This window comes from Toxorhynchites rutilus, chromosome 3, assembly GCF_029784135.1.
Source record: "Toxorhynchites rutilus septentrionalis strain SRP chromosome 3, ASM2978413v1, whole genome shotgun sequence".
In the NCBI taxonomy this organism is placed as follows: Eukaryota; Metazoa; Arthropoda; class Insecta; order Diptera; family Culicidae; genus Toxorhynchites; species Toxorhynchites rutilus.
Window position 1 is genome coordinate 8,901,116 of NC_073746.1, and position 25,240 is coordinate 8,926,355.

Here is a 25,240-nt window from a genome sequence, read left to right on the forward strand (position 1 = left end):
GGACTTGGATTTGATTTGGATGGATTTCTGTTCAAAAAAAACTACAACCTGACGTTGTACAGAACCTTATGGACGGGGTAAAGAGGAAGGTGTGAGCATACGGGCTTGGGCTCGAAGTATGAATAAAAAGAAAATGCCAAAAGTTGTTTAATAGATTTTATTTTACTGTCTAAAATTTTCAAAAGGATCGGTCTACTGGGCGAATTTCTACAGCGTTTTTTCCGTGATGCAATTTGATGTGACACACCCTTTAGCATCAAAATATTAGATGACGCGACAGGGGAGCAGATACAAATGGGGTTTCAGCGTAGCAAAGATGTGCTATGTGTACATACAGGTTATGAAGCACGCACGTACGCACACAAACTCACATATCGATGATTTGAAGCAACTAAATATACTCACACTTATCTCCGCTTTGCGCTCTTCTCAACAGAAGCCCTTTCTATTAATATTTCCGGTCTCGATTAGCTTAACTGTCATCCTTGGTGGAGATAGTTTTGCTACTGCCAGACGAAACCAAATCACAAACAAAATTCATGCACAATTATTTTCTTGGTGAGCCGATGTTAGCCTAGTTTGATGATTCCCCACACAATTGTGGAGATCAGAGCCTTAATAGAATGGCGTCAGTTTGATGTAATGATAGCAATGCCAGAGACATCAGCGAGTAAGTAATTTGGTCGCGCCCACAACTCAATCCGAAACGAAGACATGTGATGACGCAAAACAAGGAAGACCAAGGGATGTTCATTGTTTCGTATCTAGGACGATACTGAAAGTTTACCTCAGCGAGATCCAATATTCATGTTCTGGGCAAATATTCCCCTTCGTTCTTTTTCTTGTTCTTCTTTTCTTTGTTCACGGAGACTTTTAATCGTTCCCCTTCGTTATTCGCCGATAAGTTGCTAGTTATTGACGGCATGGGTAGTGATGCTCACAAATGAACAGAACAAATGTATGTGAAAATGGAAATGCGTCTAGTTTTCACCAATTTAAACCAGTGGACTGTGATATAAAGCAAAACAAACAAACTTACGGAATTCGATTCGTTTAGTAAGAAAATCGTCAAAATCCGTTCGTGGCAAAAAGTAGTTATTGACGTTAACTTTATTTCATAAAATCGTGACCCGTTTTCTGATTTGGCACTCTTAATGAAAGACGTAGTTCTACATTAAAACTGTCGATTCTGAGGTCGCGCATAGCCTTATGGCTGGAGTTAAGTCCAAGGTTCGCGCATTCGGATATGAAGGCGAAATAAATAAGATGAATGATACCAAAACTAACTTTAATTGTTTCTTCTTACTCCCTGGAAATTCGGTGATAATCCGAAAAAAACTTTGAAACGAAAATGAAAATGAAAGAAATATTTTTTTTTGACTCGATTACATATAGTGAAAAGAAATCGGAGACTGTATATAATCGAGTCCGCCCTGTATACTGAATGTTCCTCGCTGCTGAACGCTGCTGAACGCTGCTGAAAACTTATGATGATGATAAGAATATTTTGAATCATAGAGGCTTACAAAAGGCCAATTTGGAATATTGAGACTGGATACGAATGAAAACTTTGAAGCCTCCACATTGCAGAAATATATTATATTGCGTCCCGAAAGACGTAATCCTACGTCAAAAAGTGAACCGTGCATTGAGCTAAATAAACAAGGAAAACATTTCCAAGCATGTACAACTGCCTGGGAGTTCGCTAAGAGGTATATTAGTTGGATAGCTATCTATAACTGTGGCTGGTAACGTAGCTTTAAGTGCGATTCACATACAACATCCACGTCACGTTCACGTTCTGTCCCGTCACGTTGCGTCAATTATTCTTCCAAGCAGTTCTTATGCAAACATTTTCATACACATACAATTCGATTTGCCGTTGCTGGTGTATGTGAATGCTTGAATAGGAATTGCATGGAAGAATAATTGACGTGACGTGACGGAACGTGAACGTGACGTGGATGTTGCATGTGAATCGCGCTTTATCATTGCAACCGGAACCGTAAACCAAGAAACGATGCTTCGATGCAAAAGCAAACACTTTAGTTGTACTTTGAGTGGGTAATTCAAAAATATTCGAATCTAAATAACAACAATGGGAGATATAAAATAAGAAAAATTGAATTGACCTTCACGAAGAATTGTCCTTGATTTCGACTTCTGCACTGATTGAATCATTATGATTTAAAGCAAATACGAATATCTGTATCAGACTAAATCAGAAGAAAGGACGTCTAAAAATGTGAAAACCACAAATTTCATCCCATTCTTCTGCGTGCTCAGAACCCGGATGCTGCCCTGTACTGCAACACAAAGGCTGGAAAAGAGACCGTGTTTATTTCGCACGCCGCAAGCAATTTAATTAAATTGTAAAACGTCGGAAACATTTTCGAAGCGTTATACAAATTTACTTTACGCGAAACAACAGATTTCACTTCCACTCCATTAAGCCTTTTTTTTTCTTTGGGATTCAATAAAGATGCTCATGATTTCCCGTAAATGGCATATGCGATGTTGGTGGGGATGGAACTCGTTCATCCATTTTTCATAGATGCTCATCAGCGAGATTCACAACATGTCGTACGCAAATATTCGATTATTCAGGAGGTTTAAAGTCACCAAATATGGTTCCCATTATCGTTTGCTTGGTGCGGAAAGGTAGCGGTGGAAACACAAAGCCGTCACCACAAAATCGCATTACACATTGCTTAGTTGCAATTTGTGACCCAACGAGATGGTTTTGTACGGTCGGTTGCTCGGTCAGATGTGATTTGTGAGGATGATTTGCCGTGTGGCCAACTAACCGCCGTCAGTTATCGGCACCATATTGACATTATAACCCCAACTACGATATGGTGGCACACTTCGGGAGAGCGACACGTTAAACGGATATTAAATCCACGTGCTATTACACCGCACCACAGACTCCATCGGTTTCGGGCTTCCGGAGGGCGTCAAACTACTATACAGATTTGTGTGTTGCGCAGTCAGTGGTGTGGTGGTGGCGAGTGAAAGTAATTTGACCACCCCCTCGCCTCGATTCCATGACAGTGGCGGCTATATCTGGAATATGTTCGTCCCGTCGGATACAAAAACAGTCGTTACGGTTTAGTGATGCTGAACAGTCAATCTCGGCGCTAAATTATGCATGTTGTTTTGTGCGTAAACGATGGCGGGAATCGACGTTCGAGGGAAAAAAATCCGGCCGAGCAAGACCTGGTAGCCATCCGCACTTTATGGGGCGAAGCAAAATGACGCACACCCGAGGCAAGAAAATTGCCAACTATCAAACGCTTGGCAGCGGACGCGTCGACCATCAAAGATAATGTGAGGGTCATCGAAATAAAAGTTTACTCGCTAGCCCTCCTGTGGTTACCGATTGCGACCAGCCGTGGCTTATCGTTCCGACTGACGGTGCGGTGGTGTGCTGGAAGGATCGTTTGGAACCGCCACTGGAAAATTAAGTATTTAACAGCGTTGAATACAGAATACGGTAGACAAATGTGGCGTGGAAGACGATGCAGACGATGCGGAGGTTGGATGGTTCGAAATATTCGGGTACTTACGGGGGAACCATAATATTTTCCATGGGAGAAATACACTTTGCTTTAGTCTCAAATTTGGTTCACTCAAAACAGGCGAATCAACATCACTCATGTGAAATTAGCTACTTTGGTTGCAAGTATCTCTCTAACAGTTCATTTCATCCCACATGGGTTTGATTCGAGATCGATTTAGTTCATTCGGCTACGAGATGAAAAGTTAACCCATACTCAGTCTCATCAAAGAGATAAATAAATACTTTATGGCTCAGAAAATTAAAAATAACCCCAGGCCAATTCTCGAATATTAAAGAAATATCCATTAATTTACCGTTACGTCACTTTACCTTATAACGAGTTTAATCCCCGAAAACCAGAAACCCCCCTTAATTGTGTTATCTTTCGTTTAATGTTCAACGACACACACATACACACACTCAGAAGGGATAAAAAATATGATGAGTCCAGGGGCGCAAAGGATAACCTTTTATCTAGCGTGCATAAATTTGCTGTCCCAGCAAGCAACGAGAACGCGTGGGAGGATCGGTAACATGCACTGCATGGTCCAAACTACTCCCCAAACGTGCATAAAATATACTTCAGTACGTTAAATTGCTTGTTTTACGGTGTGCTGGCATCTTGTTTTTTTTTCTCTGCTGTAAACCACGAAAAATGGTTCTGCTCTTTTTGTTCCTTATTTTCCCCTCTTCTGCAACCCAACCGAACTTCATAGCAGCGCAGCATCGCAAATTTCCATTCCAGAACGATAATTTATGGTAACAATATGAAAATTTAATTTTCGATAAGCATCATCACCTACTCGAGGCTTTCCCCCAAACTGTAATATGAAGCTGCGGAATCATCCGCTTGGTGTGGCCGCTCTCAGGCAGCCAGGACGGAGAACAAGGCGAACGTCAAAAGTAATCCGTTCCGTCTATGATACATATGTCAGCCGGGAGAAAAACGCTGCTCTACGGTTTCAAGAGTATTTTATTTCACGAAAAACGAAAACCATCATCACATGCCGTGTGAAGCCAGCAGCGTCGCGCATGTACACTAAAACCGTCCACTTTTGTAGGTTGGATAATCATGCTTTCAACACACCGGGAAGAAATATTAATTGCAACGCGATTCTTTAACGAAAGCAGCTGTTCGTTACTCAGATGTTGGTTGGTCATCGCCATTGGTTACAGTGATTGAAAAAATCACCTGAGCAAAAACGACTCAGAGACAAGACTTAGGCATAGAAATTATCATTGGACTGATTACCGAAATTTTGACTGAATTGATTCTCATACATGTTACGAAAGAACGCTGGAGCCAGATTTGTATCTCTACACTGCTGGAAAGTACTATCAGGACAAACATTTTTCTAGCAACTGCGTTCTTTCTGGTCAAAGTTCAATTTAAAATATGTACCGTTTTGTCTCATGTTCCGAACAGTCTCAAATTCCGAACACTTCATTTTTGAATGTAAATTTAGTGAATTTTTATGTTATAAATAATTGAGTAATGCAAACCCTGACATTCTTTGAGGTATAGGGCTGGCCAGTTTTGAATAAATTTGGTTATAACTTTGCAGTACGAAGTTTTGCGTTAGAATGTTATGTACCACAATAAAGCTTACCTTTTACCCTTTTAATGAACAACAACCAGAGAATCAATTATTTGACATTTTTCTTTCGTTTAACGTCTTTATATTTCAAAATAAATTGACCAACTAACCCAACACACGGGGTAAATTGGTCAATAATAGGTATGTTATTTTTGAGCGTTTTTCCATTAGAAGTTTCCTTCCTTATAAATTAATCAATTAAATAAAAACAAAAACAGTTAACTAATATCATGTAGCAAGTAAAAAAACAAATTAATGAAAATTTCGAATTATCATCGTTGAAAATTAGTCGGACAATCTTTTCTAGCGATTTCGTCTCTCTTCCACTTTGTGGCGAACCAGAGATGCCAGGTTTGAAGACATGTCTTCATTTTGAAGACATTTGATTTTGTGAAGACATTTTGAAGACATTATGAAATATGTGAAGACATTTCAGTATGATAGCGTACGTGGATTTTTCAAAGATATTATTTCCATGAAATTCTAACTATTGGCCGAAAATATCGTCAAAAAGCAGGGCTTTAGTCTCAGCGAACGAAGCGGTCTGAATACATATTGTGTTTAGAAGACATTAGTTTATTTGCTCTCGAAAATTCGAAATGATTATGACATTGAATTCGGCCCTACTATACATTAGATTAATCTAGATCTTTCAAACGACCACTTCACAATACGAAGGTTTTCCGGTTACATACCTTTTCTACAATTAGTTTCATGGATATGGTTTGAGTTACAACCAAAATTTCAAAGCTAGAATAAACAAATAGAGTTATCACAGCTCCGTTTTTGTGTGAAGAACTTTGGGGCTGTCCACATACCACGTGGATAGAAAAAGCACGATTTTACACTCTCCCCTCCCCCTCCGTGGATATGTTTTCTTATTTTTTTTTTTTTATAAATTCGTTTATTTTTACAGGCTCAGTTGCATAAGTTTAAAGGAGCCGAAATCTTAGATATATTTTTAAAACTATATATATGAACAATTTTCTTAAATCTGTGGTTAGTAATGTGGGAAACCGATTACTCGCGGTGAACTCGAGATTAGAAGGGTGTCATATTTTTAAGGTATAAGGAAATTATTGATAATCACACGCACTCAATTCTTAAATCTATTCGTACATCTATTGTGAATTTACATTTCATTCTCCTGTTTATAGCAAGCGGACCAATTACTCATGAAGGAAGAAATGGAGGGTATAAGGATATAAGGATAATCACACACGAACATCGATAGATTTAAGAAAAACATATATTTGGGACATGTAATCAAGGTCTAACCGAGCCAACACATCTCTCACCGGCACATTGGGCTGCCTTCCTCTAGCCCGAAGGGAGTTCTCTAAATTCGTTCTGGCAACAAGATACACCTTACACGACCAAACAACGTGTTCGATGTCGTGGTAACCTCGGCCACAAACGCAGATATTGCTGCCGGCCAGATTGAAACGAAAGAGTAGCGCGTCTAACGAACAGTGATTGGACATGAGTCGGGAGAAGGTGCGAATAATGTCCCGACTCAAGTCCAGACTTTTGAACCATGGTTTGAGGCTAACTATAGGGATAATCGAGTGAAACCACCGGCCCAATTCATCTTCGTTCCATTTGTGTTGCCAGCTAGCGATGGTATTTTTACGGACTAAAGAGTAAAATTCATTGAAGGCGATTTGACGCTGATAAATATCGCCTTCAATTGCACCTACCTTTGCTAAGGAGTCAGCCCTCTCATTACCCGGAATTGAGCAATGTGAAGGGACTCACACAAAGGTAATGACATAACAGCGTCTGGATAAAGCACTCAAAATTTCTCGTATTCTCTCAAGGAAGTACGGCGAGTGCTTTTCCGGCCTCACTGAACGGATAGCTTCGACGGAGCTAAGACTATCCGTTACAATGTAATAGTGTTCAACAGGTCGTGAGGCGACGCTGTCCAGCGCCCAGTGTATCGCTGCCAATTCAGCAATATACACTGAGCAAGGAAACTGAAGACTATGGGAGGTGCTGAAAATTTTGTTGAACACTCCAAATCCTGTGAACTCGTTTATAGTGGACCCATCAGTAAAGTACATATTATCACAATTGATACCCCCATACTTTGCATCGAAGATCGTTGGAGCGATCCTCGATCGTTGATAATCTGAATATTCATGGATATCTTGCTTTATGGACAGATCAAAATGTACAGAGGAATTGATGTAGTCAGGAAAACAAACACGGTTGGGAATATACGAAGAAGGATCAACCTGCATGGAGATGAATTCATGATATGAGCTCATGAATCCTGAATGAAAATTTAGCTCGATAAGCTGCTCAAAATTTCCGATCACCAATGGGTTCATAACCTTACACCGGATGAGGAACCGAAGAGATAATAAATTGAAGCGATCTTTTAGTGGGAGTACGCCTGCCAAAACCTCGAGGCTCATGGTATGCGTTGAGGGCATACATCCCAACGCGATACGGAGACAAAGATACTGAATTCGCTCGAGTTTAATGAGGTGTGTTTTGGCAGCTGATTGAAAACAGAAACTGCCATACTCCATCACTGAGAGAATAGTTGTTCGATACAACATTATAAGATCTTCGGGATGGGCTCCCCACCAGGTGCCGGTAATTGTACGGAGAAAGTTTATTCTTTGTTGACATTTTTTACTCAGATACCTAATATGGGCCCCCCAAATACATTTGGAGTCGAACCAAACCCTAAGATACTTGAATGACATAGCATGAGTGATCGGTTTACCCAAAAGTTGAAGCTTTGGTTTTGCTGGTCTATGCTTCCTAGAAAAAACCACCATCTCTGTTTTCTCCGTGGAGAATTCGATCCCTAGTCCAATGGCCCAGGTTGAAAAATTGTTCAAAGTATCTTGTAAGGGTTCTTGTAAGTCGGATTCTGTTGATCCTACGACAGAGACCACTCCATCATCTGCAAGTTGTCTTAGGCTGCAATTTTGTGTAAGGCAATTGTCGATGTCGCTTACATAGAAGTTGTACAAAAGGGGGCTTAAACATGAGCCCTGGGGGAGGCCCATGTAAGAGACCCGACTTACTGCCGAATCTCCGTGAGAAAAGTTCAAATGCTTCTCACAAAGCAAGTTATATAACATATTATTCAACAGAGGCGGCAGACCCCGAGAGTGATATTTGTCTGACAAAACCTCTATTGAAACAGAATCAAAGGCCCCCCTTATGTCCAAGAATACTGAAGCCATTTTTTTCCCGGCGTAAGCCATTTGAATTTCTGAAGAAAGCAACGCAAGACAATCATTCGTCCCCTTGCCCCTGCGGAACCCATATTGTGTATCTGAGAGTAGGCCATTCGTTTCAACCCAACGATCAAGGCGAAACAAGATCATTTTCTCCAACAATTTCCGTATACAAGACAGCATTGCTATTGGGCGGTACGAATTGAAGTCGGACGCGGGTTTTCCGGGTTTTTGAATAGCTATAACTCGTACTTGTCTTCAATCATCTGGAACAATATTATGCTCCAGAAACCGATTGAATAAATTCAACAAGCGATGTTTCGCCACATCAGGGAGGTTTTTCAGTAAGTTGAACTTAATTCTATCTGATCCCGGAGCAGAATTGTTACATGAAAGGAGAGCAAGAGAGAATTCTACCATCGAAAACTCGGAATCAAGATCGCACCTATCTTGTGGTATATCTCGAACAATTTTTTGCACAGGAGCGGAATCAGGACAAACCTTCCGTGCAAAATTAAAAATCCATCGATGTGAATATTCTTCGCTTTCATTTGTTGAAGAGCGATTTCTCATGTTTCGAGCCACTTTCCATAATTTTTTCATTGACGTTTCTCGTGACAAACCTCCCACGAAATATCGCCAATAAGCACGTTTTTTCCCTTTGATCAAGTTTTTAAATTGATTTTCAAGGTCCAAATACGATTGAAAATTTTCAATGGTTCCACGTTTCCGAAAAGCTTTGAATGCGTTCGATTTATCCTGATAAAGCTTGGAACATTGGCTATCCCACCATGGATTGGGAGGCCTTCGACAAATAGTGGAGCCTGGGATGGGTTTCGTTCGAGCGCGAACCGCGCTGTCATAGATCAAACGAGAAAGGAAGTTATACTCCTCCAATGGTGGTAAACCATCTCTGGAATTGATGGCTAGAGCAATCGCGTCCGCATATTTTTTCCAGTCAATGTGTCTTGTGAGGTCATATGCCATGTTTATAGATTCAGAAGAATTCGACCCAATGGTGATGGAAATTTTGATTGGCAAGTGATCACTACCGTTGGGGTCCTGGATTACATTCCACTTGCAATCTAACGATAGTGAATTCGAGCAAAGCGAGAGGTCAAGAGCACTTGGGTTAGCAGGAGGTTTAGGTACACGTGTTGTATCCCCAGTGTTCAAAAGTGTCATATTGAAGCTGTTACAAAGATCATATATCAACAGTGAACGATTGTCGTCGTACTGTTCCCCCAGGCAGTTCCGTGAGAGTTGAAGTCTCCCAAGATCAATCGTAGCTCAGGAAGGAGTGAGCACATGTCAACAAGTTGCTTGCGGCTAACCGCAGCTCTCGGAGGCCAATACAAGCTGACAATACAGAGGTCTTTTCCTCTGATGTTTGCATGACAAGCAACAGCTTCAATCCCTCCAATAGGTGGAAGGTCAATTCGAAAAAATGAGTGGCACTTCTTGATCCCCAATAGCACCCCTCCGTATCTGTCATATCGGTCCAAGCGTATAATATTAAAATCGTGGAAAGAGAGATCATCTCGCGAAGAAAGCCATGTTTCGGACAGAGCAGAACATCACAATTGAACTTATGAATTAAAAATTTGAATGTATCCAATTTAGGGATAAGACTACGACAATTCCACTGTAAAACAGTGATATCTCCGACCTCTCTATTTGAATTAGACATCAAGAGAGATAATCATTGCAAGGAGGGGCCATGTTTGCATCAATTGTTGCAAAATTGTCTTTAATACTGGAAGCATTGATATGACAATGGTTCTGATGGAGTCGGAAACATTAAAGCATGTGAAGATTTGAGCCACAAGGTCAGTCAACTTTATAAATCCCGATTGGGAAGTTGAACTTGACGGTAAAATAGGGACAGTTGGGGTTTTTGATGTCCCTTCGAGTGCTGGGTCGTTCGAAGGTGAATTATTCCCACGGAAGCCAGGAGGAACCTGATTTTGCTTGTCCGCTGCACTCGATTTTTTAGGCAAGCCAACAGAGGGTATAACCGGAGGGGCTTGTCCTTGAACTTTGGGAGTGGTCACATTTTTGCGCCGGGGATTCCCTTGGAAGATGTACGGTGTGCCCTCGTTAGCTGTATCCAATTCCATTTCGTCAACTGACAGCGAAGCGAAGACATTGTTTGCGGTTAAAGGTTGTTGCTGTTGGGCCAATGGAGAAGCGCCCTTTAAAATTTCCGCAAAAGCGAACCTTTAAAGAGCGCTTCTGCTTCTCCCAGCGACTCTTGTAAGTTTCACAAGCCGAGAGCACGTGCGGAGTTCTTCCGCAATATGGACATTTTTGCTCAATCGCACTGCAGGATTTGTCCACATGTTGCTCTCCGCAAGTGGCACAGCGCTCCTTGTTGGCGCAGTAAGCTGCTGTGTGACCAACTGACTTGCATTTCAGGCAAGTCATGGGCTTTGGCACGAAGAGTCGCAGCGGTAGCCTCAATTTGTCCACCATAACGTAGTCAGGGAGGGCGGAGCCAGCAAAAGTGACTCTCAACGAGTCGGACGGCGTAAATTTCGATTCTTTCCCTTCCTGGGAGACTTTGCCGAGTTGTCGGCATTCTAAGATTTTAACCTCAATCAGAGGCAGCTTTTTAAATCTGCCATCTCCTTCCATAATTGATTTGCACGTCAGACCCGTTTCGGTTATCACCCCCGAGATTTCTACGTCATGGGAAGGCATGTAGACAAGATATTCTAGGGTAAACCTCTGGTCGACGACAAAACCGTTTGCGTCTTTCCGATCAGCTACGACAACACGCAGTTTGGTCGGTCTAACCTTCGAAATCTCTGTCACGGAGGAGTATCTTGCCAGATCTTTCATGATCTGAATAACATTAAATGCTTTTCCGTTTGGCTTAGGCCTGAAGAAAACAACCCACGGACCAGTTCCAGGTGCATCTTCAGGATAGACCTTGACACGTGGAGAGAAGACTACAGGAGGAGAAGGAGATGACGAGAATTGAAGGGGATCGGGGACAACAGGATGGGGAGGCGAAATCTGAGCTGTTGTAGGAGCGAGGGGGGTTGGAGAGGAGGTATTTGCAGGTTTTTTAGAGGGGGGCTTGCTAGAGTTAGCAGACTCGTCCCCGGACGAAACATCCTCTGATGTAGGAACCAGAGGGGAGTCATCATCAGAGATCTCCATATCTGGAGATCCTCCCCCTCCTTCTGCCATTCTGTAATTGGTACTTATGTTCTAATAATTTGTTTTTAATAATAATAATAATAAAAAAAAATAAAAAAAAAATAAATCTTATATCTTATTTATTTCTATTCACCACAATGCACCCCAGTGCTGATGAACTGGCAACCGCTGCTTGCTTCTCAATCGGAGCGCTTGAGCGCTTGGCACTATCACACACCACTAAGAAGTGATGCTCTCCTTCACACTGCTGTAAGTTAGCAGCGAATCGCGCTGGTATTGTGTACGTGCAACTGACCACCGATGTCCGACTTCGATTGCGATGGCGACAAATCGGCGATAACTGAAAGCCGGCTGGCCTTGCCAGGCTTTGACGATTCAGCCTTTCTCACCAATTCCGAGTTCACACTGCGTTCCACGATATCTCGAACAGTCCGAAAACGCGCGAAAAAAGCACACCCGGGCGACAAAAAAAAAATAACAGCCAACGGTAACCGAAAACAATGCTTCAACGGAGACGCTCACAGCACACGACCGGTTACTCGAAGCTTATGCCGAAGAATGTGTGTTTTCTTATTATTTAGAATAATTTAATAAGTTTATTTTGTTACAAATTTTACTAGTTGCACCCTATCACTCGTATATAAAGGCTTTGCCAACACAGAAACGCGTAATATACAGTTGAACGATACGAATCCGAATATAAAGCACAGCATTCCAAAAATTGATCTTGGGCAACATGTTCAATACTAGAAAGTGAATTTACGTTCACAACTTTATTTCAAAATTGTGCTTATTCCAACTGGAAATCTTAAAACTTCCTAAGGTGTTGGCAGTAGCAGCAACAATCCTTGAAGTGGATTGTATATTGTGTCATAATATGAGCTCCTTCAGTGCCGAACTTTCCGGGTATTTGATGCGCACACAAACAAACAACAATTCCATATGCATAGATTATTTTTATTCAGAAAAAAACAATTGCAAGAAAAGAAAAGATAAAGTAGGACAACTCTGTCCTAGTTGAGAATTGACCATATGTGGAGAAGGTTTTTTTTTTCGTCAAATGCTAACCTCTATAATTTCCTGAATTAATCCGAATCAGCTACCTAATTCCACATATATTTTATTGGAATACTGGCTCATTTGTTTTAAATTTGATGATCAAAAGTGAGTGGACAATCTCATACAAATGTATATAATGATTTGTAGTAATTGACGAATAAAAATACTTTGAAAAATTTATTTTACACAAAATTCTGTAGGGAAAACTATATACACATTATTATCTTAAGACTAACTGTTCTCGAGATATAACAATATGTATAGAAAATTCTATTTGATGTAAAACCATTTACTCATATCATGTAACCTCAACCATTATGATATTGTTTAATTTTTATAGTTTTGGGCTTTTGGGCATACCCCACAACTAGAAAAGTTCAATCATAGGAAATAGTTTGGTCATTTACACGTGTAATTTTAAAATACTGAAAAAGTTCAATGATTTGAGAAAAATATTTATACGTTTGACTGGGCAGCATTTTCAGACGGCTAATTGATAAATACGGAGAGTTTTGAAATTCTTAATGTCTAACAGATTTTATTTAATTTTGAATGTCAGGTGATTGTATTTAAGAAAAAAATTATTCTTCTGGTCCACGTGGACTCAGTCTACACCCCCTCGCCCCTCTCCGTGGACAAGCGTGAACATTATATTACCCCCTCCCCCCCTAAAGTTGTCCACGTGGTATGTGGACAGTCCTTTTCCTCCGACATTATGGTGAAGACATTTTCTCGTACCATGTCAAGACTTTTGAAAAAATCACCTGGCATCCCTGCGACGCACTACCGCTTGCATTTGTTCTGTTGACATTTGTACCGTTCGCCCCAAAGTATATAGAAATATCCTCCAGGTATGCTACATTACTCAATGCATTTCTGATATTCAATGTTAGCGTTAATATAAATAAATATAAATTTAATGAAAATTTTACGGCAAAAAAAAATATATATGACAATTATATTGCAAGTGGTTTATGTGGTGGTTGTCTCGATTCAAATACACTGGGCTTAGTAGTGAAACATATGCTTTCTATATTTGTTTATAGCCTGCGTAATGAAACACGGCATACCTGAAAATTTTATATGCGTTGCTCTCAAGCGAGCAATTTGTGTGACCAACTAGCCCCTCTATATATGAAAAAGAATATTCACGAAAATTAAATAAAAATAATTTTTAAAGCGATTACACATTAACACTCAAAGCTAATACGTACAATAAACCTTTGTTTTACGTTTGAGCCGATTTGTTTCATGCTTATTATCACGTTTTAGAACACATTTTATAATGCGCTAACCGTGAATGATTTTTGGTAAAATCGGAACCATGTCCGTATTTTATAGCCTACTTAATAAAAAGTTTTTCCAATTTGCTTATTTTTTTGTATCAGCAATTTGCTATTTTTCATCCATAGATCGCTATTTTTTTGGACGCTCTGATTCCAAGATATCGTCACTGACCAACTAGCCCCGCCCTACCCTATGCTTCATTTTAACATCATTTACAGGCATCGATACAGCCTATAATTTATAATAATAAGCATTTGCAAAAAAATGACAGTCAAAACTAATGATAAAATGTTTGCGTTAGCAAATTCCGTAAAAATACAAGCATTTTTAATTTTTCATATTTTGTAGTTTTCTCAACTATTTTGTTAGCTGTTTCCATGTTAAGTGCTAGAAAAGGTAGGAATCTACAATTAATGGACAAAAAAAAAAGATATTTTATGCAGAAATTTTCATTAAAATTAGTATTCAAGTAGTGTTCGAAATATAAATCAAGTTGCTTCGCATGATTCAAATTCCGAACGCTTCATTCTTGAATGTAAATTCACTAATCTTTTATGGCATAAATAATAGAATCCTTTGGCGTATAGGCTTCATTTTGACACCATTTACAGGTATCGATATAGCATATAATTTATAATATTAAACATTTTCAAAAAAATTACAGTCAAAAGTAATGATAAAATATTTGCGTTAGCAAATCCCGTAAAAAACAAGCATTAAAACTAGTATTAAAGGAGTGTTCGAAATATGAATCAAAATTCCACGCATGATTCAAGTTCCGAATACTTCATTTTTCAATGAAAATTTACTGAACATTAATGTGATAAATAATTGAATAATCAAAACTCTGACATTCTTTGGGTTATAGGCCTCTTTTTAGCATCATTTACAGGTATCGATACAACCTATAATTTATAATACCAAGCATTTGCAAAAAATGTGACTGTCAAAACCAGTGATAAAATGTTTGCGTCAGAAAATTCCGTAAAAACAAGCATCGTGAATTTTTCAGTTTTTACGTAGAATTACGTTTTTCGGGAACATATTGGGATACAGATTGAAAATTGAAAATCGAGCACATCGTGAAAATTGTCCAATTTCTAACGCTTATTGCTCAATCATTTCATGATGGATTGATGAGATTGTTGCGTCAATCGATTTCAGCACACCATAACAATTGTTTATATTAAAGAAAATAATATTTGTCATGAAACTAACTATCGAACAATCGAAAAATCTCAACCCCTATCTTAACGGAAATACCCACTTCTGATTGGTTGAAATTGACGACACATGCGGCGGATCCCTAACAGAGACATCAAAACCAAGCTGCCTGGGGGAAATCGATATTGTAAATACATGAAAGTAGGGGGAGTTTTTTTTCCCACCGAAATGTGTTCTTTAACAGAGATTTTAAATCATCTGGGGAAATCGACATTGCAAATTTATGCATGTTGGGGACATTTTTATATTGCAAGTAAGGTTAGTGATACGACAAATTTTAGCAAATAAAATTTTAATTTGGAACTTGAATGTTGGTTGCTTGGTGAAATTTCATATTTCAATTTCAATCGTTCATTGTGAAAAATTTAGCACAAGTGTGAGTATAAAATTGTATATGGTAGCAGTTGTGTGGAAAATGACTTGATATATGAAACGATCTATTTTAATTTTCAAAAATTAAAACCCGCTCGAGAAATGGTAATTAGGTTTAAGCTTCTTGTGTTCATTTTCACCCAAGGAAAGTGATTACGGCAGAAAAATTGGAAAAGTGAAGAAATATTAGAAAAAGTGATTTCCCATATGCTCTGCATATAATATTAGGTGTTGTTGTCCAATTAAAATTCGCATTGGGTTGAATAAACACTCAGAAAGTAAAAAAAATAAAAGAAATCCATTTCAAATAAGTTTTCTCTATATTAAAGAAAAATTGATAATTGTGTTCGGTATTGGTAATTATCTTATATTCCATTGGTGAGGTTTTTTTTCATTTATTTCATACATATATAACACAGGATCCATCTCATCTAGGATCACAGAGGGCAGTTTTCATCATATCTCGTTCCACTTCGGTATCTTTTATTTGATACGCACCATTCAACGACTGTTTACCATCCTTCTGTCATCATCACTCGGTAAACACTGGTGGAGTTAACAATCAATACCCAACAACCAAACAAAATGGCCCTTTTCGGGGCCACCAAATCGTTATTAAATATTTTTACGATGTAATTCTTCAAACATATCCAAAATCAACAGATAGCCTAACGGAATCCTGCGTCAACTATGCGGTCTCGGATACAACCCTCCTGTGACTTTTTGTAGACGTTTTATCTTTTTTGTTTGCTGTTTTCATGTTGAGTGCTATAAAAGGTAAGAATCTACTATAAATGGATGGAAAAAATGATCTTTATGCAGAAATTTTGATTTAAATTAGCATTCAAGTAGTGTTCGGAATTTGGACGGGTTTGAGGTTTTTCTTACACCAGAAACCAAAAATCAGAGATGTGATTTTTATCGTTTTTGAAATATTATTTTTTAAAGTTAACCGTTGATATGAAAAACAAATTTTCCCCTTTTTCCGAAAATGACTTTTTTTAAATTCATATCTTTTAAACTACTGAACCGATTTAGATAATCCACATATCAAATTAAAAGTAATAAGCCGGCTTCTTTGAAAAAATATTGTACTTGCAGAAAAATTGGATTTCTCATGTTCCTATTTTCAAAAACGAAAAAAATAATCAGATCTCTTATTTTTGCACATGGAAAGTAAAAAAACCTTCAGCTTTAAAGAAAAAAAATATAAAAAATACAGCGCCCTTGGTCCCTGTATCATGCAACCGATAAAAAACAATTCAATCAGTGATTACAAAAACAGAATCAAATTTTTTTGCGAGTATAGCATTTTTCAAAAAAAGAATAGCTTTAGTTTAATATACCGATCATATAAATCGGTTCAGTAGTTCAATAGTTATGTTTTTTCTCATAAAAATTACATATTAGCTGTTCGGAATTTGAGACAGTCACAAAAATGGTATTCGGAATATGAGACAAATGTGATTAATCATATTTTTAGTTTTTCACCATGAATATGTATTTGTAAATCTTTTTTTTTTTAAAGTCAAATGAAAAAGAAGGCTCTATTGTATCCAAAAATCAAATTGATTTCGCGAAAAAGTACAGTTTTGAGTAATAAGACACTGTTTGTCGAGATTGTAGTGAAAAGTCGGCTGTGACCCTTTTGATAGCTTGAATCTGAATAGACAATTTATTTTAATATTTGTTTTTATAATTTAGGATAATTTTGTTACCTGCTTCAAAAAAAATTGGTTCGCCCACTTTTCTTTTAATTTCACTATTTCTAACTTTTGTTTAACACGTCTTTATACACTCGTCTTCTAATCCGAAATGAGATTGTCGTTGGCAAGCGGAAATGATTTTGACATTCCGCTTGAAATCGCCCGCCTTGCTTGCAACCGTTCAGCTCATTGACAGCCGATTCGCCCCTTCAGTAATGCCGGTGGATAGGGTTGCCAGCTCGGCGAATTCTGCGTTGACAGTCTCCCCCGGGTGTAGTCCGGAGTCCTCCGGAACTCCACATCTATTTACCACGTCGAGCAACGCCAACCGAGTCACCGGTCGCACTGAAGATTTTCCTCCGATTTGCACCACTGCTCTACGGCACCGGCCATCCGGATTAGGAATCATACGGATGATTCGTCCTCTCTCCCATCCACTTCGCTTTGTAGGTTCCGCTACCACTACCACGTCACCCGGTTCCAACGCTCGGACTTCGTCGAACCATTTGGCTTGTCGGCGAATCACGGGCAGGTACTCGACTAGCCAGCGCTGCCAAAATGTCTCCAACTGACGTTGTATCAGTTCCCAGGATTTTCCCAGAATTTGTCGGCGTACTAGGTCGTTCAACTGACCCAGAGCCACATCTTCGCCTCGTCGCTTTACCCCGTTTGAACTCAACAACAAAAAGTGGTTTGGTGTGAGTGCCTCTGCCATCTCAGACTCGAGTGGTAGATACGTCAGAGGCCTTGAGTTTACTATATTTTCAGCCTCCACGACCAGTGTCTGCAGCCCCTCGTCATCTAGCTTCCCTTTTATGTACGCTTCAGCCATAGCCGCCTTTACTGATTGCACCAAGCGTTCCCAAGCTCCTCCCATGTGTGGAGCTCCCGGTGGTATAAAGCTCCATTTCGTGTTGGCACTGGTGAATGTCGAGGACAGTCCCTGGTTTATCTGGTGCTGCAGTACTCGTTCGGCTCCTTTGAAATTCGTTCCATTGTCGCTGAAGAATTCTACCGGCGATCCCCGTCGTCCCACGAATCGACGAACGCAGGAGATACATGACTCTGTTGATAGAGTGTAAGCGACTTCCAAGTGGACAGCGCGCACTGTCAGACAGGTGAAGAGTGCTATCCATCGTTTAACTATAGACCTTCCCAGCTTCACCAGCAGCGGCCCGAAATAGTCCAGCCCCGTATAGGTGAATGGTCGTTCGTGATGGGCCAGACGCGCAACCGGAAGCGGCGCCATTGGTGGAATCATTGGTCGAGTCCGACGAATTTTGCAGAGCGCGCAATCGCGTTTTGCTTTCTTCACTACTAAACGAAGTCGTGGAATCGTGTAAAGCTGACGTAACTCATTCACTACAGTTTCTGCGTTCCCGTGTCTGTAGCGGCGATGATATCTGTTTACCAGGAGTTCAGTGACGTGATGCTTCCTCGGAAGGATCAGCGGATGTCGCACTTCATGTGGTACACTTTCAGCTGCCTCAATTCTGCCACGCTCGCGTAGCAGGCCACGATCGTCCAGGAACGGCATAAGGTTGTATATGGAACTGTTCTTCCCGATGACCTCCTGTCCCGATTTATTCAGAGCTTTATTCGACAATGCAGCAACTTCATCTGTGTAAGCTTCACGTTGAGTTAATTTGATGATGATTTCTTCGGCAGCATGCAGTTCCGCCTGTTGTAGTGATCCGGAGTATTTCGGCTGCTTCTTGGACGCGTTATTCAGGAATCGCAAGACATATGCTGTGGCATGTTGCAGTCTCTCCCAGGTAGAGAACCGGTGGAAATCTATGGTTGTCTCTATCGTACAGTGATGAAGAATCGACGCTCGCATTTCTTCTGCAGTAGCCACCACTGGCTCTTTAACACGGGGCCACTCTTCTTCCGCTAGCCACAGAAAATTGGGTCCTCGGAACCATTTGCTGTCTTGATTGAAGTACGGACCACTTCCCCATTTCGTCGCTTCGTCCGCAGGATTGGATTTCGATGGTACCCACTTCCATTGAGTCGCTGTTGTCTGTTCCAGAATTTCGCCTACTCGGAAGGAAACGAATTGTCGATAATTCCGAGGATCTGATTTGATCCAGGCCAGTGCGGTTCTGGAGTCTGTCCAATACGTGACCTTGGTTACGGGAACGTCGAGATGGCCTACAACAAATTTCGCCCATCGTGTGCCTAGAACACATGCCTGTAATTCCAGTCTGGGAATAGACCAGGGTTTCAGAGGCGCTACCTTCGATTTGGCGGCGATCAGACAGCACTGCGGATTCTCCTCTTCGTTGAACGTGCGCAAATAAACCGCACAGGAATAGGCCACTTCGCTAGCGTCCACAAACACGTGAACTTCGGAATTCTGATATGTTATTCGTGTAGCACCACTGAAGTAGCATCTTGGGATGCGGATATCGGAAATATATTCGATCATTTTTATCCACCTCTGCCATTTCACGTAAACTGCGTCGCTGACCTTCTCATCCCAGTCCGTACCTTCTCGCCACAGGTCCTGGATCAGAACTTTGCCGTGAATGATAAACGGCGAAAGTAGTCCCAAAGGATCGAATAAGGTCATTACGCATCGTAACACCTGCCTTTTCGTTGGACGTGTATCTGTACGGATCAGTATTTGCATCTCGTCGTTCATCTGAGTGGAGAAACTCAATTCGTCGGTTGTAGGACTCCAAAGCATACCGAGGACCCTTTCCGTATTTCCTCCTTCCACCAGATTCAGCTGCTTGACTGCTTCTTGCTGGATTTCGCCTAATTTCTGTAGAAGTATGCTGCTGTTCGATCTCCAGTTGTGTAGGTTGAAGCCTGCTTTACCGTGAATGTATCGCACGTCGCTTGCTACTTTCGCTGCCTCCTCCACTGAGCTGAAACTCGCCAGATAATCATCCACATAGTGGTCATGAACTATCGCCTTCGCTGCTTCCGGATGTAATTCCGCATATTGCTCTGCGTTACGGTTTTTAATAAACTGCGCCGAAGCAGGCGAGCAGGTGCTTCCAAATGTCGCGACGTCCATCATGTATACAGTGGGCTTCTCCGATGGATTGTTACGCCATAAAAATAGTTGAGAAATTTTATCTTCATCGCGGATTCTAAGCTGGTGAAACATTTCCTTAACGTCTGAGCTGACCGCTATGCAATACAAACGGAAACGGAAGAGAACTCCAGGTAACGAGGAGAGTTGATCCGGACCTTTGAGTAGCGCGCCGTTCAGAGACACACCGTTTACTTTCGCAGCCGCGTCCCAGACCATACGGATTTTCCCCGGTTTCTTGGGGTTAACCACCGCTCCTACCGGGAGATACCATATCCTCCTTGGATTGGCGGCTTCAAGTTCCTCAGGTATGGCCTTGTGAGCATATCCCTTGGCTTCATATTCGCGCATTTGCCGGTGAAGGTTCTCCTTCAACTCCGGATCGCGACTCATCCGACGCTCGAGGCACTCCAAACGTCGAAGAGCCATCGGGTAGCTATCTGGAAATTCCACATGATCTTCTTTCCAGACCAATCCCGTTTCGAAGCGGTTACCACATCGTTTTGTCGTTGTTTCAATGATGGTTAATGCCCGCTGATCTTCCTTTGAAAGTGACGGCTCAGGCGGAATAACTCCTGCACTTTCAATTTCGAAAAATTCTTTCACAGTTGCCTGAAGATCCTCATCGCAGGAACATTTGCAAACGTGGAAACTGTATGATTCGCGCTTGCCGTTTCCTCGCGGCCCGTAGACGCACCAGCCTAGTCTGGTTTTAACCGCTACTGGGGCCGCACCATCACCTTCTCGTATCTTCAAAGGAAGTGCCAGCCTCAGGTTGTCGATACCGATGAGAATCTTTGGTTTCACGTTCTGATAGCTGCTAACCGGGATGCCCTTAAGATGTGGGTACAACCGCACTGCTTCTTTCATCTGGAAACTCTGACGAGGAAGACCAAGGTTATTGACGGTCCTTGCGTTCACAAGCTTGTGTAGTTTGGTTTGCCCGATTCCAGCGATCTCGATTGTAATTTGCCTAGAATCATTTTCTATTCGGGAAGTGTCCCCAGTCCATCGAAGACAAAGTGGATGTGGAGTGCCATTTACTCCTAACGTCGTAGCCAGATCATTCTCCACCAACGTTAGATCAGAACCCTCGTCCAAGAATGCGAACGTGTTGAGTGACCCATCTTTCCCATACACCGTTACAGGAATGATCCGGAACAGTGTAGAAGCATTCGAGTGGTGGTGTGTATGATTTTCGGCCACCTGAACCTTCGGTGCTATCAACTTCGGAGGTCCACTAGGCGAATGTAGGAGCGGATGATGGCGAAACTGACAGCCTTCGATGTCGCAGGTCTTCCGTCCCCGACACGCACGTCGGCCATGGTTGAACAGGCAGTTCTGGCACAGTTGCAATGCACGGACTCTTCTCCAACGATCGTCGACAGTCAGCTGCTTGAACGCGCCACATTCGCGCACCCGGTGTCCATCTTGGTTACAGTGCAAGCAGTCGGAACGTTTAGCTGACTCTATTGGTTTCTTCGGAGAATCGCTGGAATTGGTTGGTTTATCTGTTGCATGGGTGTTCACAAATCCTTTGTTCTTCAGGCGGTCGCGAGCGCTGTTCTTCTTAACCTCGGGCTCGAAGCTAACCACACTGGTCGCGTCTTGTACCACTGACGCCATATAATCACCGAAAGTTTTCAAGTCTACGTGTTGGAATCCTCGTTTATATCCCGCCCACATCATTCGTTGATCAGCGGGAAGCTTTGCTACAAGCTCCTGCAGAAGCGATGGATTTGAAAGATGAGCGCGTTCATTCGCCGCTTCGATGTGGTCGCATAAAGCCTGCACGGCCATCCCGAAGTCGATCAACCCTTCCAATCTGTCTGACCTTGGTGCTGGGATTTCTCTCACCTTACGCAACAATGCGTTGATGAGCAATTCTGGACGTCCAAACCGCATCCGGAGTGTCTCGATCACCTGGGGAACCGCTGCTGGCAACACCAACCGGCTGCGCACCGTTTCAAGCGCTGGTCCGGTCAAGCACCGTTGCAGACGAAGCATGTTTTCACCATCCGAAAAACCACAGGCTTCCGTTGTATAACGATAATTGGAAATAAAAATCGGCCAGTCGGCGGGATCACCGGAGAATCGAGGAAGTTCCTTTGCCAGGGACTGTCTTGCTGCTAGCTGTTGTTGTGAGGGAGCACTAACTGATCGTGAGGGAGGCATCACTTGATTTATTTGAAAATTATCTGACTGACGAGGGTACTGAGACAAATCAACCGTACGCGGGGGAGTTTCACGCGTTTGTTCACCGGTCGAGCGGTGTTCGGTTTGATATATTTTTCGATTAATCATTATTGATTCATTTGGACGCGCGAGTGATTCTCGCGACTGATTAAAAGATATTGTTGGAGGCATATACAATTCTCCCGGGCGCGCGTCAATTCGCGACTGCTCACGGGTATCTTTATTTATAATGGTCGTGGAGCTATTATGTGATGGAAATTTACTCAAATGGCTCAAGGCTTGACGCTTACCTGGGGGTTCCATATGTTCGGGGCGCATTTCGATCGATGCGGCTTTCCGACTTACCACGGGCGGATTATTCTGGCTTACCACATCCCTCAATGGCCAAAGAGGGTCAGTACTTTCCTCCAGTCCAGTTGCTGAATGTCCTCTTGGCTGATCACCTTCCAGAACAGGTGGTAACTTACGACTCGCCTTCGGGATCGCACCGATCTGCTTTTCCAAAAGCGGCTTGCTCGCCGCCAGCGTTGACAGTTGACCCGCTGCCGGTTGGTTTATGTTCGACGATCGGTTTCTGCTCCCATCGTTTCCGGATTGGAATCCCTCCAGAAGTTCTCGGCACCTCTCTAATTGGACACGTAGTGCGTCCAGTTCTTCCGGGGTCGGATTTGCTCGCCTTTCACACCGTTCGACGCGATTCCGTAGTTCCGATAAAGCAGCATGTGGGTCCTGTACCTCCTGCCGAGGGTTTAGAGCGAGTTCGTCCAGCACATCAGATGGAATTGAAACCATAGGCGGTTCGTTTAGTCGTGATACACCCAACAATGGCGTTGAGCGACGCACGGACGATGATATGGGAGCTTCGGGGTTAGGTGTAGTTGGAGGTCGTTTACGCTCACCCGAAAACGTTTCGGAATTCACTTCCCGTGAAGAAACGCAATTATCGCAGCCTCCTGAGGCCTCTCCGCTGACTGCCTCTCCACCTAGCACGTTGTCAATGAGCTGCTGCTGCTCCTCAAGATGGCGACGCTGCAGCGCTAAGTCCGCACGAGCTCGCTCCGCTTGTTGCTTCTCCACCAACTGGCCCAAACTCACCGAAAATGCCGATGTTGCACTGCAGCGACTGGATTCGCTTCGATTGGAGGCAACATCATCTTGCTGCTGATGTCCAGCACAAAGGGCACACACCCACGAACGATCCGCAACGCTGTCGTCCACTCCCGCACACGTGTAATGCTGCCAACCATCACAATTGTCACACTGGACCATATTTTCCGCGCTGTCCGGCCGTCGGCATTCGGTACAGCTCGATTGCTGGTTCCCGGATTCCGTGGTGGGCTCCACAATGCTCACACCATCCATCACGACCGAATGTTGAGAGTTCTCATCCATAACCTCAATTTTTTTGAAGATTGTCGAGATTGTAGTGAAAAGTCGGCTGTGACCCTTTTGATAGCTTGAATCTGAATAGACAATTTATTTTAATATTTGTTTTTATAATTTAGGATAATTTTGTTACCTGCTTCAAAAAAAATTGGTTCGCCCACTTTTCTTTTAATTTCACTATTTCTAACTTTTGTTTAACACGTCTTTATACACTCGTCTTCTAATCCGAAATGAGATTGTCGTTGGCAAGCGGAAATGATTTTGACATTCCGCTTGAAATCGCCCGCCTTGCTTGCAACCGTTCAGCTCATTGACAGCCGATTCGCCCCTTCAGTAATGCCGGTGGATAGGGTTGCCAGCTCGGCGAATTCTGCGTTGACACTGTTCAATAGGCATCATAGCTTAAGTGTTCGGAATTTGAGACAAAACGGTACACTGTAATTTCTTAAATTACAGTTGTTTCGCAGGTTGTACATTTTTAAAAAAATAATACTATTTTTGATTCTACCCGAAGAAAATAAATATAAAGACAAGAATGATTTTATTGGATAAAAACCACTTTTTGTCAACAAAACTCAGTGAGGTTTTAAGTAAAACGCTGCATCGCTTTTTGTCTATGAACTCTTGCAGTCGTTAAGACATACACTGCGTTTCAGACCTATAGAACCATTCCATTTTTCTGAGTTACCAGCGATCTGTAAGAAGACGGTTGAATTGAAGTATATAGTATGGGATATGATAACTATCTTCATTCATAAGACTGGCCATTTGAACTTTATGGTTGTGTCCAGGCGCGAAAAATCCAGATGGAAAAACTCTCACCCCTTTACGAAATAAACGTCAGTTTCACATGAATTTAGTTCTCAATCAGCTCAAATAACCCATTCGTGGTGGTACAGACCAAGCAGCGCCAGGTTGTAGTGTGTATCTCGTTCTAGGCAGAAGAAATATGCATGATGCTCGTTTAAGCTCAAATCACTAATACTGCTTGTAAGCTGCGTCTACTATTCGTACGAACACTCCTCATAAGTTCTTGACAGGGTTTTGATTTGGTAAACAAGCTGACCAGTCCAAAATCGCCTTTTATATAATATACTAGCTGACCCGGCAAACTTCGTACCGCCCAAAATTTGTTTTTTGCTATCAATAGCAATAAAAAAAAATCAATACCTTCAAACACTTACGTTTTCTTACTAAACACAAGTTCATGAGTCCAATCACAGAACTGTTCATTGATTGATTTTCAAATCGACCCCGTTGAATTTACCTTTTACTAAAACATTTCTAGTACTTCTACCAAAACTCATCATTATAATATCAGCATATTTTCAGACACAGTTCTCGTTCAATATTTTTCAAACACTTGCAATTAACATGTTTCTCCGTTACATAGAATAAAAGTTTGATACAGAAAATATGATAGAAAAAAGACA

General features: G+C 41.7%; 1 protein-coding gene across 1 annotated transcript; it reads right to left on the reverse strand.

The window, feature by feature from the left end:
• Positions 1 to 17,360: 17,360 nt before the first annotated feature.
• LOC129780226 (uncharacterized) lies at positions 17,361 to 23,813 on the reverse strand. Its single transcript, XM_055788264.1, has one exon. It carries the CDS (start codon positions 23,811 to 23,813, stop codon positions 17,361 to 17,363), a length of 6,453 nt encoding a protein of 2,150 aa, XP_055644239.1.
• Between the last annotated feature and the right edge of the window lie 1,427 nt (positions 23,814 to 25,240).

What these genes read in the sequence shown, in the direction of transcription:
- LOC129780226 (XM_055788264.1), bottom strand. Translation starts at nt 23,813, where the DNA reads ATGGATGAGAACTCTCAACATTCGGTCGTGATGGATGGTGTGAGCATT.